Below are 17,699 nucleotides of genomic sequence, written 5' to 3'. Positions count from 1 at the left end.
AAGGGTACACTGGGAAACAGAAGTCAAAACTGAGAAACTTTATGCTGACATGGGACAAGTGTTACTGATTAATGGTCTGCAGTGCCAGGGGAACTCCTTCATGAACAATAGTCAATCACAGCTCATCAGAGCATTGGGGAGAGCAAACCAACACCAGTTGATTCTGACAGCTAGAACTTCTGAGTTCCTGCCAGCTCTTCCCACAGATGCAAGAGCCAGTGTGTAGGAATCCATTGAGACTGGTATTCTCACTGTAGTGTAGAATTCCTTACCTGTATAACTATTGTTCTCTAAAAGTAACATTCTACACAGAGCTCCATATTTTAAGTTCATGTGGAATTCAGAACTGCCTAAGGATACAGAAAAGTACAGATCCTGTCCCATACAACTCTACACAGAAGTCTTGAGCTATAATGGGTACACGAACACATAGTAGCTAACTTCTCATTATAAGCTCTGTTAGAGCTACTGCCATGAATCTCAGAAGCTAACAGGACAAATCTCAGCTCTTCAAGAACTATGAATACACAAAAGGAGCGTTCGAAGAAAAAATGAAATTAGCAGTTTATCATTTCTCTGTAGGTAAACATTGTTATTGCTAGAGACTACTGAGCTAGAAGAAGTTCTGAAACCAGTCAATCATTTGGGATAAATTTCCAGTGCAGTGCACAGAGATTTGGCTCTGTGACTCGAGTTGCCATTAATGTGAGTCTTGGAGATACAGTGCTGTGTACCAATATTTGGTAAAGTATATATATAATAAAGTCTACGTGGTTCCTTTAGAGCAGGGGTAGGCAACCTATGGCACGCGTGCCGAAGGCGGCACGCGAGCTGATTTTCAGTGGCACTCACACTGCCCGGGTCCTGGCCACCGGTCCAGGGGGCTCTGCATTTTAATTTAATTTTAAATGAAGTTTATTAAACATTTTTAAAACCTTATTTACTTTACATACAAGAATAGTTTAGTTATATATTATAGACTTATAGAAAGAGATCTTCTAAAAACGTTAAAATGTATTACTGGCACGCGAAACCTTAAATTAGAGTGAATAAATGAAGACTCGGCACACCACTTCTGAAAGGTTGCCGACCCCTGCTTTAGAGTTCTGTTAGGACAGAACAAATCTGAGAATGGCTTTACCACAACTTTTAAATTGACAGTCCCACTAAAGTGTGTTTGCCTGTTACAAAATTAAGGAGCACAAAAGTCCAAAACAAAAAGTTTTTTTCTCTCCATTCTTTTGGGATAGAGGGGACTTCATTGCATGTATAGGATGTTTTTCTTCTTTAAACAGCAATTGTAGAGGTTAAATTTCATGCAAGCAAGTTTACAGAAAGAAATAATTCAACATGTCTCATACAATTGGAGATAATTAGTTCATCTCAAAACAATAAAAACTGGATGCACTTAGTTATGGACTCAATTCCTTTCAGGTGTAATTTATGGAAGGCATAAGGGAAAGGAGAATATTAATTAGAAGGGTAACTGATTAAAAAGGAACTAAACACCACTTGCTTAAAAAAATATTAAAAATCTACTACTTGAAGTACCATACTAAATGAGCAAACTTGTGAGACAGAATTATTTCAGCTTCACATAGAGAAAGGTGCTCTGGTTCTAAGCAATCATATTGTACTTGGCAGATTTGGAATCTCATGGGATCTGCTCTTGCAAATTCAAAAAATAAAGGAAACCCAAATTGCTGCAGGTAACAAGATGCAATCCATGCAAGCTCTTAAATCACATAAGTATCAGGACCTTTTTTATTTTTACTTAAAAAGCAATTTTATGTTAAGTGTGCAATGAGGAAATCCAGGTCAGGTACTCTAACTGAGGAAGATCTGGTTCATCGTTTCCTGAGTCAGACTCACTCACAGAAGGCGAGCTGTAAGGAACACAACTTTTCAGAGGCAAGCAGTAAGACATCATAATGCAAGTTAAAAAAAACTGATTAACGAATCGACAAACCCTGTTTCTTGCATAAATTCCTTCCAGAATATGAGCTGTGTTTTGTGGTCTTAATATAGAAAGATTGCTAATTAAATACTTCACTTTTTAAAGCAAAAGCTTTTGTTGTCAGAAGACAGTCCAATATGTAAATGCTCAAACTCGTAAAAGTAAATAAAATGCTGACTTGTATCCCAAGCTGTGACATTTCCTATGCCCATGTGGTATCAGGTTCCTAGGTGATGGGGGAGTTGGTGGGAGCAATGCTCCTTCAGCTGCAACATTTTTCCGTGCACTTTGTGGAGATGCTCCCACTTCAGAGCCTGTGAGCAAAGGAAAAATAGAAAATTCCAACTGAGCATGAGAAATACCCGTGTGACTATTTCAAATGCTATTTATCAGCCCTCCAAAAAAAACCCCAACACCACAAGGTTCATATCTTTCTAAAAATTGTATAAGATTCTTTCTGAGAAAATACTGCAGGATCTTGCTAAAGTACAAAATTAAAATTCAGTTTAAGAGGAGCTGATAATTACACCTCTACCCCGATATAACGCGACTCAGTATAACACGAATTCGGATATAACGCGGTAAAGCAAAGCTCCGGCGGGGTGGGGCTGCGCTCTCCAGTGGATCAAAGCAAGTTCGATATTACACTGTTTCGCCTATAACACGGTAAGATTTTTTGGCTCCCGAGGACAGCGTTATATCGGGGTAGAGGTGTATTGTTAAAAAAGGAATAAGAATATAAACATTTGAGTCTTTTAAAAAGTCAAACCATTATACTATACATTCCCATTAGACAAGTAATGTGTCTTTTGGCATACTCTGATACAAAGGAAGCATCTAAAAGGAATAAGGAAAAGGTTTCTTTTGATCTTAACCTTTTCATCTTTATAACATAGTTTTACCATTAAGTAGTTATTCCTCCTAACATCATTGTGAAATAAAAGGGCTTTTTCTCCATGACACAGAGAGGGAAGCAACCATAAATTTTATTATTCTATGTAATTTTAAAATAATATTATTTATTCTTATTAAAATAATAAATCTGTTAAAAAACCTGGAGCATTACAAAGGCAAAGCAGAGCCAGGTCAAGTCTGTTGGGAATGGAGAAACTGGCTGTATAGGAATTGATGGGTATGTCTACACTGCAGTTAAAAACCTGCACCTGGTCCATGCCAGCTTCCTCGGGGTCACAGGGCTTGTGCTGCGGGGCTGTTTAATTGAGGTATAGACACTCAGGTCTGGGACCCTCCCACCTTGCAGGGTCCTACAGCCAGGACTGCAGCCCAAGCCTGAATGTCTACACAACTCGTTAGCTCAAGCCCTGCAGCTCAAGCCCTTAAACAACCCCTTAGCTCAAGCCCCGTGAGCCTGAGTCAACTGGTAGAAGCCAATTGCAGTGTAGACATACTGTATAGCACATTTACATATCTTTTGTTCTTTAGATAGTTGTCTTAAAGCCACAAATAAAACAGGAGAAGCAGATTCAACTTTAGCTTAATAGGTAGCCTTACTGGTTTTGGATGCAATGGTGCCCAATCTGATTTCTTGATAGATAAGATTCCTTACAAAATATTAACTTTGCTATTTCATTGCACAAAGATCAGGAAATTCAGATTCAAGATTCCAATCACCACCTTAATTCTGTTCCTTTCCTTGTATACACTAAAATAGTGTCTTTAAGGAAACTGTGGAAGATCATGTCAACTAAGGCTGAGATGGAAATAGGAGACAGACTGGTTGAAAATCTCTGGGTAAGGATAAAAAGGGTAAAAACAAGGGTGATGTCATGGTAGGGGGTCTACTACAGACCACCTAAGCAGGAAGAAGAGGTGGACGAGGCTTTTTTTAAGTAACTAACAAAATCATCCAAAGCTTAGGACTCTGTGGTGAAGGGGGACTTCAACTACCCAGACATCTGTTGGGAAAACAACATAGCAAGGCACAGATTATCCAACAAGTTCTTGGAATGTATTGGAGACAGTTTTTTTTTTTTATTTCAGAAGGTGGAGAAATCTACTACAGGAGAGGCTGTTCTAGATTTGATTTTGACAAATAGGGAGGAACTTGTTGAGAATTTGGAAGTGGAAGGCAGCTTAGGTGAATGTGATCATGAAATGGTAGAGTTCATGATTCTAAGGAATGGTAGGAGGGAAAACAGCACAATAAAGATAATGGATTTCAAGAAGGCAGATTTTAGCAAACTCGGGGAGTTGGTAGGTAAGATCCCATGGGAAGCAAGTCTAAGGGGAGAAACAGTTCAAGAGAGCGCCCAGTTTTTCAAAGAGATATTATATAGGGCACAAGAGCAAACTATCCCACTGCATAGGAAAGATAGGAAGCATGGCAAAAGACCACGCTGGCTTAACCGGGAGATTTTCAATGATCTGAAACTCAAAAAAGAGTCCTACAAAAAGCAGAAACTAGGTCAAATTACAAAGGATGAATATAAACAAATAACACAAGGCACGAAACGAGATTAAACTAGCTAGAGACATAAAGGGTAACAACAAAACATTTTACAAATACATTAGAAGCAAGAGGAAGACCAAGAACAGGATAGGCCCGTTAGTCAGTCAGTGGGGAAAAAGCAACAGAAAATGTAGAAATGGTGGAAGTGCTAGATAAAGTTTTTGTTTCATTTTTCACCAAACAAGTTAGTAAAGATTGGACATCTAACATAGTGAATGCCAGTGAAAATGAGGTAGGATCAGAGGCTAAAATAGGGAACAAAAAAATTAAAAATTACTTCTATAAGTTAGATGTCTTCAAGTCACCAGGGTCTGATGAAATACATCCTAGAATACTCAAGGAGCTGACTGAGTAGATATCTGAGCCATTAGCGATTATCTTCTAAAAGTCACAGAAGATGGGAGAGATTCCAGAGGACTGGAAAAGGGCAAATATAGTGCCCATTTATAAAAAAGGGAAATAAGGACAACGCGGGGAATTACAGACCAGTCAGCTTAACTTCTATACTCAGAAAGATAATGGAGAAAATAAATTAAAAAATCAATTTGCAAACACCTAGAAGATAATAAGGTGATAAGTAACAGCTAGCATCGATTTGTCAAGAACAAATTGTGTCAAACCAACCTAATAGCTTTCTTTGACAGGGTAACAAGCCTTGTGGATGGGGGGAAGCGGTAGATGCAGTATATCTTGACTTCACTAAGGTTTTTGATACTATCTTCCATGACCTTCCCATAAACAAACTAGGGAAATACAACCTAGATAGAGATAGATTTCAGAGGGGTAGCCGTGTTAGTCTGTATCAACAAAAACAACGAGGAGTCCTTGTGGCACCTTCGAGCACAGGTGGGCAAACTACAGCCGGCGGGCCACATCCAGCCCGTGGGATCGTTCTTCCCAGCCCCTGAGCTCCTGGCCTGGGAGACTAGCCCCCTGTTGTTCCCCCTACCCCGCAGCCTCAGCTCACTGAGCCACTGGCGCAATGCTCTGGTCGGGGAGCTCCTGGGGCAGCACAGCTGCAGAGCCCGGCTTGACCCGGTGCTCTGTGCTGCGCGGTGCGTGGCTGGCTCCAGCCGGGCGGTGTGGCTGTCTGTCATGGTGCTCCAGGCAGCGCAGTAAAGGGGCCAGGGAGCGGGGGAGGGGGACTGGATAGAGGGCAGGGGAGTTCAGGGGGTGGTCAGGGGCCGGGCGTGTGGATAGGGTTCAGGGCGGTCAGAGGGCAGGGAACAGGGGGGTTGAATGGGGGCAGAGGTTCCGGGGGCAGTCAGGGAGAAGGGTGGTTGGATGGGGCAGAGGTCCCGGGAGGGGGGCAGTCAGGAAGGGTTGGATGGGGCGACGGGAGGCAGTCAGGGGCAGGGATTCCAGTGGGGGTCAGGGAACGGGGGGGTGGATGGGGCAGGGGTTTTGGGGGAGCAGTCAGGAATGAGAGGAGGGGTTGGATGGGGCAGCTGGGGGCAGTCAGGAGTGGGGGTTCCGGGGGTGGTCAGGGGCCAGGGAGAAGGGGTGGTTGGATGGGGCAGGGGTCCCTGGGGGACAGTCAGGAAGGAGAGGGGGTGTTGGATGGGGCGGTGGGAAGTTAGGGGCGGTCAGGGGACAGGGGGATGGATGGGGCAGGAGTCCCAGGGGGCCGTCAGGGGGCAAGAAGCAGGGGGGGGGGAATAGGGGGTGGGAGCCAGGCCACGCCTGCCTGTTTGGGGAGGCACAGCCTCCCCTAACCAGCCAGCCATACAATTCCTGAAACCCGATACGGCCCTTAGGCCAAAAAGTTTGCCCGCCCCTGCCTTAGAGACTAACAAATTTATTTGGGTATAAGCTTTCGTGGGCTATAACCCACTTCATCAGACGCATGGGGTGAAAAATACAGTAGGCAAGTATAAATATACAGCACATGAAAAAATGGAGTTGCCTTACCAAGTGGGGGATCTACTATAAGGTGGGTGCTTATCTGGTTGGAAAAACATTCCCAGAGAGTAGTTATCAGTGGTTCACAGTAAAGCTGGAAGGGAATATCGAGGGGGGTCCTGCAGGGATCAGTTCTGGGCCCAGTTCTGTTCAAGATCTTCATCAATGATTTAGATAATGCCATAGAAAGTACACTTATCAAGTTTGCGGACGATGCCAGGCTGGGAGGGTTGCAAGTGCTTTGGAGAATGGGATTAAAATTATAAATGGTCTGGACAAACTGGAGAAATGGTCGGAAGTAAATAAGATGAAATTCAGTAAGGACAAATGCAAATTACTCTACTTAGGAAGGAACAATCAGTTGCACACATACAAAATGGAAATGACTGCCTATGAAAGAGTACTGCAGAAAGAGATCTGGGGTCACAATTAGGGCCCTGCCAAATTCACAGCTGTGAAAAATGTGTCACAGACCGTGAAATCTGGTCTTTTGTGTACTTTTACCCTATACTATACAGATTTCACAGGGAAGATCAGCATTTCTCAAACGGGGTCCTGACTCAAAAGAGGGTTGTGTGGGGGAGGGGTTCGCAAGGTTATTGTAGGGGTGTCATGGTATAGCACAGAAGTATGGGTGGCAGTCTTCAGAGCTTGGTGGCTGGAGAGCGTGGCTTGATTTCTAAAATCCTATGACTGTGAAATTGACCAACATGGACCGTGAATTTGGTAGGGCCCTAGTCATAGTGGATCACAAGCTAAATATGAGTCAACAACGTAACACTATTGAAAAGAAAAAAAAAATTAATTCCAGGATGAATTAGCAGGGGTGTTCTAACAGGACATGAGAAGTAATTCTTTTGCACTGATATGGCCTCAACTGGAGCACTGTGTCCAGTTCTGGGCACCACATTTCAGGAAAGATCTGGACAAATTGGAAATAGTCCAGAGAAGAGCAACAAAAATGATTGAAGGTCTAGAAAACATGACCTATGAGGGAAGATTGAAAAAATTGGGTTTATTTAGTCTGGAGAAGAGAAGACTGGGGGGGGGGGTAGGGGGGCGGGAACATGATAACAGTTTTCAAGTATAAAAAAGATTGTTACAAGGAGGAGGGAGAAAAATTGTTTTCCTTAACCTCTGAGGACAGGACAAGCAGCAACGGGCTTAAATTGCAGCAAGGGCAGTTTAGGTTGGATATTAGGAAAAACTTCCTTACTCTCAGGGTAGTTAAGCATTGGAATAAATTGCCTAGGGAGGTTGTGGAAACTCTATAGTAGGAGATTTTTAAGAGCAGGTTAGAAAAACACCGGACAGGGATGGTCTAGATAATATTTAGTCCTGCCATGAGTGCAGGGGACTGGACTAGATGACCTCTCAAGGTCCCTTCTAGTCCTGCAACTCTATGATTACCCAAATACAATTTTTTTAATGTATCCTGTAACCTTAGAGAGACATATGCTAGTAATTATCTTGGAGAACACATGGAGGATGCACGAGGTCCCAGAGAACTGAGAAGAGCAAACATAGTACCTATCTTTAAAATGGGGAACAAAGAGGACCCAGGGGACTATACACCAGCAGCTTAACTTTGATACCTGGAAAAATACTGGAACAAATTATTAAACAATCATTTTCTAAGCACCTATAGAATAACAGGATTGTACATAATAGCCAGCATGGATTTGTCAAGAACAAATCATACCACGCCAACCTGATTTCCTTCTTTGACAGGGTTATTGGCTTAGTGGATAGCGGGAAAGATGTAGACATGATATATCTTGATTTTAGTAAGGCTTCTGAGAAAGTTCCACATGACATTCTTATATGTAAATTAGGAAAATGTGGTGTAGATGAAATTACTACACAGTAGTTCCAAACCTGGTTGAAAGGCTGTATTCAGAGAGTAGTTATCAATGGTTTGCTGCCAAATAGGGAGGATGTATCTAGTGGGGTCTGGCAGGGGTCAGTCCTGGGTCCAGTACCATTCAATATTTTCATTAATTATTTAGATAATGGAGTGGAGAGAATCTTTCTAAAATTTTTGGATGACACCAGCTGGGAGGGGTGGCAAGAGCTTCAAAATGACTCACAAATTGGACAATATCATCAACATGATGATATTCAATAAAGTGCAATGTACTACACTCAGGAAGAAAAAAAACAAATGCACAACTACAAAATGGGCAATAATTGGTTAGGCAGTAGTACTGCTGAAAAGGATTTGGGGGTTATGGTGGATCATAAACGGAATACGAGTCAACAATGTGATGCAGTGGGTAAAAAGGCTAATATTGTTTGGGCGTATATTAATAGGCGGTAACTGTCCTGCCTACTTGGCACTGGTGAGGACTCAGCTGGAGTACTATGTCCAGTTCTGAGCACCACATTTTAGGAAAGATATGGACTAACTGGAGAGTCCAGAGGAGAGCAACAAAAAATGATAAAAGGTTTAAAAAAAAAAAAAAGGCCATATTTAGTCTTGAGAAAAGAAGACTGAGGGGAAACCTGATAAGACTTCAAATATGTTAAGGGTTGTTATAAAGACAGCGGTGATAAATTGTTTTCCATGTCCACTAAACATAGGACAAGATGTAATGGGTTTAATCTGGAGATTTAGGTTAGCTAGCAAGGGAGACGTAGGTTAGACAGCATGAAAATCTTTCTAACTACAGTAGAACCTCAGAGTTTCGAACACATCAGTCAACCACACACCTCATTTGGAACTGGAAGTATGCAATCAGGCAGCAGAAATGACCAAAAAACAAACAAAAAAAAAAGGCAGCAAATGCAGTACAGTACTGTGTTAAATGTAAACGACAAAAAAAAAAATCAAGGGAAAGCAGCATTTTTCTTTTGCATAGTAAAGTTTCAAAGCTGTATTAAGTCGTTCAGTTGAAAACTTTTGAAAGAACAACCATAACGTTTGTTCAGTTACGAACATTTCAGAATTACGAACAACCTCCATTCCCGAAGTGTTTGTAACTCTGAGGTTCTACTGTATAAGGATAGCTAAGCACTGGAACAGGCTACTAAGGGAGGTTGTGGAATATCTGTCATTGGAGATCTTTAAAAACAGGTTTGATAAACACCTGTCAGAGACAGTATAGGTATACTTGGTCCTGCTTCAGTGCAGGAGGCTGGATTAGATGATTTCTCAAGGTCCCTTCTTGCCCTACATTTCTAAGATTCTATGTACCACAGCATTTTCTCTTACTGCATACCCTCAAGCTAAATTTTAATAATAATAATTTCCCTGTAAAAATGTGTAATGTTGAAAAAGTTTATTTCTAAACTAAATGTGCATTATTTCAGAGGGTAAATTGGCTCACAGGCCCTGACCTGTGGTTACACCAGTTCCTTACATAGGCTGAATCTTTTGCTAGTTAACCAGATGTCTTCTTTAATAGCATTTCTTTTATAATATATTAGGAGCAGTTATTTTAAAGAAATAATTGTACTTTCAGTCTAAGGCCTGGTCTACACTACGAGTTTAGGTCGAATTTAGCAGCATTAAATCGAATTAACCCTGCACCCGTCCACACAACGAAGCCATTTTTGTCGACATAAAGGGCTCTTAAAATCGATTTCTGTACTCCTCCCCGATGAGGGCAGTAGCGCTGAAATCAACATTGCCGGTTCAAATTAGGGTTAGTGTGGACGCAAGTTGATTGTATTGGCCTCCGGGAGCTATCCCACAGTGCACCACTGTGACCGCTCTGGACAGCAATCTGAACTCGGATAAATCTCCAAGGCCATGATGGACAGACTATAGGCTGAGCAAGTGCAGAATGGTGGTTCACTCTACTTCCCTGTAAGCCAACCGCCCTCCCCTGCCCCCTTTGATCGCTGCTTGCAGAGGCAATAAAGTCAGTGTTGTTTCAAATTCATGCACTCTTTATTACTTCATCACACAAATGGGGGGATAACTGCCAATGTAACCCGGGAGGGGTAGGGGAGGAGGGAAGCAACGGGTGGGGTTGTTGTACGGGCACCCCCTAGAATGGCATGCAGCTCATCATTTCTGCGGGATGTCTGGGGCTCTGACCCGGAGCGGCTGCTTGCATCTGTGGTTCTTTAGTAGGCTTGCCTGATATTCTAGGCAGCACTGAATCTCTATTAGACAAAACTTAAAGAAGAGAATGACCTGGGGGTCATTCCCATTTTTGTCTAGGCGCCCCCGACCGACCTCACAGAGGCCGGCCAGGAGCACCCATGACAGCAGCAGATGGTACAGTATGACTGGTAACCATCTTTGCTAACTTGCAAAGGCAAGGAGCTGCAGCTGCTGCTGTGTAGCACTGTAGCACCGCGTCTGTCAGCAGCATCCAGTAGACATACGGTGACAGTGAAAAAAGGCTGAACGGGCTCCATGCTTGCCGTGCTATGGTGTCTGCTCGGGCAATCCAGGGAAAAGGGTGGAAAATGATTGTCTGCCGTTGCTTTCATGGGGGGGTGGGAGAGGGGGTTGACTGACGACATTTACCCATAGCCACCCGTGACAGATTTTTGGCCCCATCAGGCATTGGGAGCTCAACCCAGAATTCCAGTGGGCAGCGGGGACTGCGGGAACTTTGGGATAGCTACCACAGTGCACCGCTCCGAAAGTCAACGCTTGCCACGGTTCTATGGACGCACACTGCCGAATTAATGTGCTTAGTGTGGATGCGTGCACTCGACTTTATACAATCTGTTCCCAAAAATCGACTTCTGTAAAATTGGAGTAATTTCGTCGTGTAGACATAGTAGATTTTCAACAGCACCCAAGTGAATTAGGAGCACAAGTCCCATTGAAAATATTTGAACTTGTGCTCCTAAGTCCCATAGACTCTTGAAAATCCCACCATAAAACATTTTTAAATGTACATCTTGTATGCTGCAGATCAAACAAGATATACACCTTTGACAGGTAATTGTTCCAAGAAAGAAAAGGTATTTAAGAGGGAAAACAGCAAATATGAAGTTATTTAGTGTGACATGGCAGACAATGAATATTTAAATTTAAAGTTAAATTTCATATTTAAACCAAGGAACTGACTCAGTTTCCTATGACAACAAGAGTCTACTTACAGAACAAATTTAGAATTTTTATGACAAATATGTTTTGTAAATCTTTTATCGCACTTCACTTTTAGGAAAATATTTTTTGTACTAGTAACTCAAAGGCAGTGGAGAATGGATTTCAAATTTTGATGTCTTCTGGTAAGTAAGCATTTACCTACTAAATCTTCTCTGGAAGCAGCAGAACGAGGGGTGCTGGTTCCTGGCTCTATCTTTAATGAAAGCCTGCATTAAAAAAGGAATAGAAGTTAAAGTGTTAATTTATCAGGAACCTGAAGTGTTTTAATGTAAAGCTTTGAAAGCTAAAATATTTGTTGGCTTATGCTGCAAGAAGTTTTGCTATCACAAGTGTAAGAGAGGCTATGCACATATGAGAAATTTCAGATATGCATATCACTCACTAGCAATTAAAAGGGGGCAACAACCAACCCACTTTTTTTTTTTTTTTTTTTTTTAACTTAACCTAAGTTTATATTTATTGTACTTGATGTTCTGCTTTCTACAGCAGTGATGAAAAGAAAAAGGCACGTGCAGGAGTCACAATAGGCAAAACCATTTGTTATCCTCTGTTTTAATTTGTTCTGTAACAGTGGCCTGTAACAGTGGCTCTCAAACTTTTTTACTGGTGACCCCTTTCACATAGCATGTCTCTGAGTGCGACCCCCCCATATAAATTAAAAACATTTTTTTATATATTTAACACCATTTTAAATGCTGGAGGCAAAGCGGGGTTTGGGATGGAGGATGACAGCTTGCGATCCCCCATGTAATAACCTCACGACCCCCTGAGGGGTCGCGACCCCCAGTTTGAGAACCCCTGCCCTATAAATTTTAACCAATAAGAACATAAGAGTGGCCACACTGGGTCAGATCAATGATCCGTCTAGCCCAGTACGCAGTCTTCCGACAGTGGCCAGTGCCAGATGCTTCAGAGGGAGTGAACAGAAGACGACAAATTTATCAAGTGATCCACCCCATCTTCCAGTTCCAGCTTCTAGTAGTCAGAGGGGTAGACACACTCAAAGCATGGAGTTGCATCCCTGACCATCTTGGCTAATAGCCATTGAGGGACCTATCTTCTATGAACTTATCTAATTCTTTTTTTGAATCAGATATACTTTTGGCCCTCACAACATCCCTTGGCAATGAGTTCCACGGGTCAACTGAGCGTTGTGGGAAGAAGTACTTCCACAAGTTTGTTTTAAACTGCTACCTATTAATTTCACTGGATGATCCTTGTTCATATGTTATGTGAAGGGGTAAACATCACCAGTGAAATGTGCTCTACTATTTTAAAAACAAATGAAATATCCTTCTGTAGATTTTTGATACAATATATAATCATATTGACTGGGTTAATAATTCAAGCTGTTTACTTTTCCATGATGTCTTCAATACTATTGGAAAGCTGCAAACTGCTTTTTGCTGAACATTTTGATGAATTGACCATTTTTAAATTAACAGGAAGTTAGGAAGAACTTTTTAGAAAATAAAAGTTTAAAGGTTTGTTAGCCACAGGAATAATTTATACAATATTGTTAACATTTTAAAATTACCAGTTCAATACAGCTTCATGAAAAAGGAAACTGTTTAAGTACTTTTTCTTCTGAGACTTAATTTTAAGTAACTATCTTAATTGTAGATAGTTACCTTTCTGACCCTTCACCTGTCAGAGAAAAGGGGTAGTTTTCCTTTGAAGAGAAAGAAAATGCTACAAGATTTAAGTATCAATTGGTTTTCTCAAAGTAGTAATGGCCATCTCCTTTCACCTTGAAGAGACTAAAGTTATTATCTCCACAATTTTCTCAGTATACAAAGGCATATGCACTGCTAAAATCATATTCCTTATTCAGTTAAACCACATGACTCCATTGACTTCGCCTAGTCGATAAAATGAAGATAGGAATCGCTACTTTGGACCAATTCACTATATCTTCTAGTCCAATATCTAATCTCCGACTGTGGTCAGCACCAGATGGTTCACAAGAAGGTGCAAGAATCTCTAATGAACAATTATAGAATAGCTTCCTTGGAATTCCATGGAATTTTCTTTCTAGCTATCACCAATGATTGGCTTATGCCCCGAAGCATGAGGATTTATATCCCTTATAATTTTTAATCTCTCCCATAAACCTATGGATGTTCTATAGTTACTTAGATACATGTAGTTCTTTTTGGAATTTTGCTAAGGTCTTGGAATCAATTATATCTTGTGGCAAATGAGTTACACAGGTTAATTAAGTGTTGTATAAAATGTAATTTCCTTTTATCAAATGTAAATGTATTTCTTTCCATTCTATCGGATACACCTTAGTTCTTATATGAAAAAGTGTAAAGAGGAGTGCCTAGTTTACCTTCGCTATACCATTCATTACTTTGTATATCTTTATTACTTTATATCTCCTCTCCAAACAGTTCCATCTTTCCACTCTCTCCTCATATGCAAGTCTCTCCATGCCTGTTATTTTCATTGTCTACTTCTGTATCCCTTCTATTATGCTTAAAGGGTTTTCCAAATAAAAAAACATTCCACTCTGCATTTTTAATTCTTTCTATTGTTACAACACCTAAAATTACTGAAATAGAGTAATGAAAAAAAAAATCTCTACTCTGATCAGTTTGTTTACTTTCTGCCTTCAACAGCATTTTGCAGTTTTACAGCAGAGTAAAGATACTATACTGGATTTTTTCCAACTTTAATGTTTAATTTTCTTAAATATCTATCCCTCAAACAATAACATAAAATAAAATGTTTAAAGGAAAAATTTACGTCACGACTACTGTTGCTTATTTTCTAACTCCAATTTCTTCTCAGTCTCCTTCTAGTAAAGAAAGAGACACTTATGGAAGTAAGAGTGGCAGCGTTGAGGTTGGATTCATTTACCTAAATGAAAGCAGGGTCTCTTGCCTGCTCATTATTGTATTCAAGGTTTCTGTTACATAAAACTCACTTTTTTAGAAGGAAAAATAAAAGGTTACCTAGTCAGTTGCAGAATTTTATACTTACTTGTAATTGTCATCTTCCACAAACTTTTGTAGCTCTTCTATGTATTGAACTGAGTTCAAGTATTTTTGGACATGAGGCAACAGAGGAATATCTAGAGAAGAGGCAATATATCAGTTATCACTATGTCATTCATCGTTAGACAAAGGGAGTTTCTTGAAAACATCTGCATACAAGCAGATATTTCTCTTGTTGTCTTTAGTTGGGGCCATAAAATACAATAATCCCTCACCACTGTTTTGCAGTTTTTTGTTCCCCCTCATCCATAACCATGCCTGGGCTGACCTCCCCTGCACCCAAGGAAGGCCAGATCTTCACAGCATGCATTTTGAAAATACAGAAGAGATAAATAGAGGATAAGTAAGTCTCATTCTATCTTTGCCTGCTGACAGGAGAGATAACCCAACAATTCCAGAATTTGGTTTTAATAAGGTTTATGGTTTTAGATGGGAATGGTACATTAATTGGTTAAGACTTATTAAATAACAGCTTGGTAGAAGATGAACATTTTTATTTTATTAGTTGCCCTCAGTAATACTGCAAAAGAAATAAATGAGCTAGATTACCATATTCACAGGACTGCTGAAAATCTGAGATTATTCTAAGTATGTTGTTCATTAAATTTGATCTCTGCTCGCTTTCCAGAATGCTCCCTGTAGATGGGTATGCGGAGTCAATATACGTCAAGTCAGAGAGATAAATACCTGAATGAATAAGATTAGAGTGAGTATTTCCTTTATTAAATGTTTCAGATTTAAAAGAAAAAGAAAGTACATTCAAATTCAATTAATTCTGCTCACACTTACTAATGTGTACAAGGATCCACTGTGACATTTAATCTTTGTCTTGCTCCAGGAGCAATGGAGAAAAAGCCCTGCGGCTGCAAGAGCTCTTTGCTGGTTTGTGCCTCAAGGAGGCACAAATAATATTGCTTGGAAATGCTGTGCCAACCCTTGGAGGATTCAGTAAGTACTCCCCTTCATCACTTGTCCAGTAGTTTTGCCTCACTCCTTTCTCAGCCCTATTTGCAGTGAACAGCTCCAGCAGCAGTACTAGCTCAGTGAAATCTTTGCGCTTTCTGAGTGTAAGGACTTGCATTCTCTCCCAGGGGTGACAGTAACTTAAAGGACTTACCGGTACGCCAGAGTCCTGAGTGGGGGCCTGGCCTCAAACGGAAGAGGCGTGGCCTTTAAATCAAGATTTAAAGGCCCCGGGGCTCCGGCTGGGAGCCCCAGGGCCTTTAAATAACCCCCCGAGCTTCCAGCTGCAGAGGCGGCTGGAAACCCCGGAGCTAAGGGGCGATTTAAAGGGCCTGGGGCTCCTGCCACTATGGGGAGACCTTTAAAGCACTGCTGGAGCCCTGCCACTACCCCTACCCTGGGGCTCTGGCAGCCGGGCTCAGGCGGCGCTTTAAAGGGCTCCCCGCAGCGGCAGGAGCCCCGGGCCCTTTAAAGCACCACCCAAGTCCCGCCGCCTGAGCCCCAGGGTAGCAGCAGCAGGGCTCCGGCCGCTGCAGGGAGCCCCGGGCCCTTTAAAGCACCAGCCTGGGGAAGCTGGTTCAGTCCGGTACGCCATACCAGCTTACTTTCACCTCTGTTCTCTCCACAGGGGCCAGGCACAATGGAAAGTTGGAAGCTTTCCTTGTGTATTATACAGGGACCAGGCACAATCTGACCTTTAGTCTTTGACAGTGGAAGCATATTAACATTTCAGAATCTGCAAAGTAAGTATCAAACTATGTGCAACTATGCCAGGTCTCATTTCTAAGCTTCTGTCATCCCAACAATTAATCAACATTCACTTGACAAGCCTGTAGGGGTATTCAACACAGAAGGTTCAAAAACATGAACTTTGTTAAACATTTCCAATGTGATAAAATCTAATAAGGTGTAAGTTTTTATCAGGGGAGATTAACTAGGTTACCATCCGTCCGGGTTTCCCCGGACATGTCCGGCTTTTTCAGTGTTAAATGGCCGTCCGGGGGGAGATTTCTAATCAAGTAGAAATGTCCGGGATTTCCTCCTTCCCCTCATCCGGAGTGCGGCGCAGCTGATTGGACGCCTGGCCTGATTGAAAGCCGCTCGCAGCCACTAGGGCCTCTAGCAGCCAGAGTCCCTCCCCCTCCCCCGCTCCCTCCTCCCCCACAGAGCAGCGCGGTAGTGTTTGATTCCACGTGGAGCCCGCAGCTCTCCCTCTGCCGGGTGAGCGGGGGAGCAGAGGCTGCAGGGGCAGGGCAGGCGGGGGGAGCAGAGGCTGCAGGGGTGGGGGGGTGCAGAGGCTGCAGGGGTAGGGCAGGCAGGGGGCACAGAGGCTGCAGGGCGAGGAGGAGCAGGGCAGGCAGGGGCATAGAGGCTGCAGGGGCAGGGCAGGCAGGGGGCGCAGAGGCTACAGGGCGAGTGGGGAGCACGGGGCACAGAGGCTGCAGGGGCAGGGGGGTGCAGCGGCTGCAGGGGCAGGGCAGGCAGGCGGTGCAGAGGCTGCAGGGCAAGGAGGAGCAGAGGGCACAGAGGCTGCAGGGGTGGGGGGGTGCAGAGGCTGCAGGGGCAGGGCAGACAGGGGGCGCAGAGGCTGCAGGGCAGGCAGGGGCATAGAGGCTGCAGGGGCAGGGGGTGCAGGGGCAGGCAGGGGGCGCAGAGGCTGCAGGGCGAGTGGGGAGCAGGGGGCACAGAGGCTTCAGGGGCGGGGGGGTGCAGAGGCTGCAGGGTGCAGAGCAGGCAAGGGCATAGGGGCTGCAGGGCGAGTGGGGAGCAGGGAAGCACTTAGCAACCCCCAACCAAGATCAGAGCGGGAGGGAGGAGGGGGAATGCGGGGTGCTCAGAGGAGGGGGCAGAGTTGGGGCAGGGACTTTGGGGAAGGGGTTGGAATGGGGGCGGAGAAGGGTTGGGGTTGGGGTGGGGCTGGGGAAGGGGCGGAGTTGGGGCAGGGCCGGGGGCGGGACCGGGGCCCCATGGAGTGTCCTCTTTTTTAAAATGTTTGAATATGGTAACCCTAGATTAACTAACGATTGGAACACTTTTCCAAGTGTTGTGGTGATTCTTCATCACCAGCATTTATGAAACCAAGACTGGATGTTTTTCTAAAAGATATAATCTAGTTCAAACAGGAATTATTTGGAGGCAGTTCTATGCCTGTTATATACAGTTATCAGACTAGATGATTAGCTTCTGGCCTTAGAATCTATGAATATTTAATTCCCCCAACTCAGCTGTGTTGAAACAGACCAACAGAAAAATCTCCCTTTCTATGCCAGCAAAAAAAAAAAAGAAAAACTTCTCAAATTGCAGCAACGGGAAAGCGTTTGCTAGACA

At 43.0% G+C, this 17,699-nt stretch overlaps 1 protein-coding gene across 4 annotated transcripts in view; it reads right to left on the bottom strand.

Annotated features, from left to right (window-relative positions):
- Positions 1-17,699, bottom strand: part of LOC113407498 (ras-specific guanine nucleotide-releasing factor RalGPS1) — a 287,535-nt gene that overhangs the window by 72,807 nt on the left and 197,029 nt on the right. For all 4 annotated transcript variants that reach the window (XM_026656083.1, XM_026656082.1, XM_026656084.1 and 1 more), the window contains 4 exons: positions 14,958-15,095; positions 14,395-14,485; positions 11,545-11,612; positions 2,136-2,271 (listed from right to left, as the gene is read on the bottom strand). In XM_026656083.1, coding sequence (XP_026511868.1) covers positions 2,136-2,271; positions 11,545-11,612; positions 14,395-14,485; positions 14,958-15,095 — 433 coding nt within the window. The remainder of the gene's footprint in view (positions 1-2,135; positions 2,272-11,544; positions 11,613-14,394; positions 14,486-14,957; positions 15,096-17,699) is intronic.

Source organism: Terrapene carolina, unplaced genomic scaffold (genome assembly GCF_002925995.2).
Source record: "Terrapene carolina triunguis isolate 2854851 unplaced genomic scaffold, T_m_triunguis-2.0 Scaffold212, whole genome shotgun sequence".
Taxonomy (NCBI): Eukaryota; Metazoa; Chordata; order Testudines; family Emydidae; genus Terrapene; species Terrapene triunguis.
Note: the sequence above shows the minus strand (reverse complement) of the source record. Positions and strands in the feature narration are given on the sequence as shown.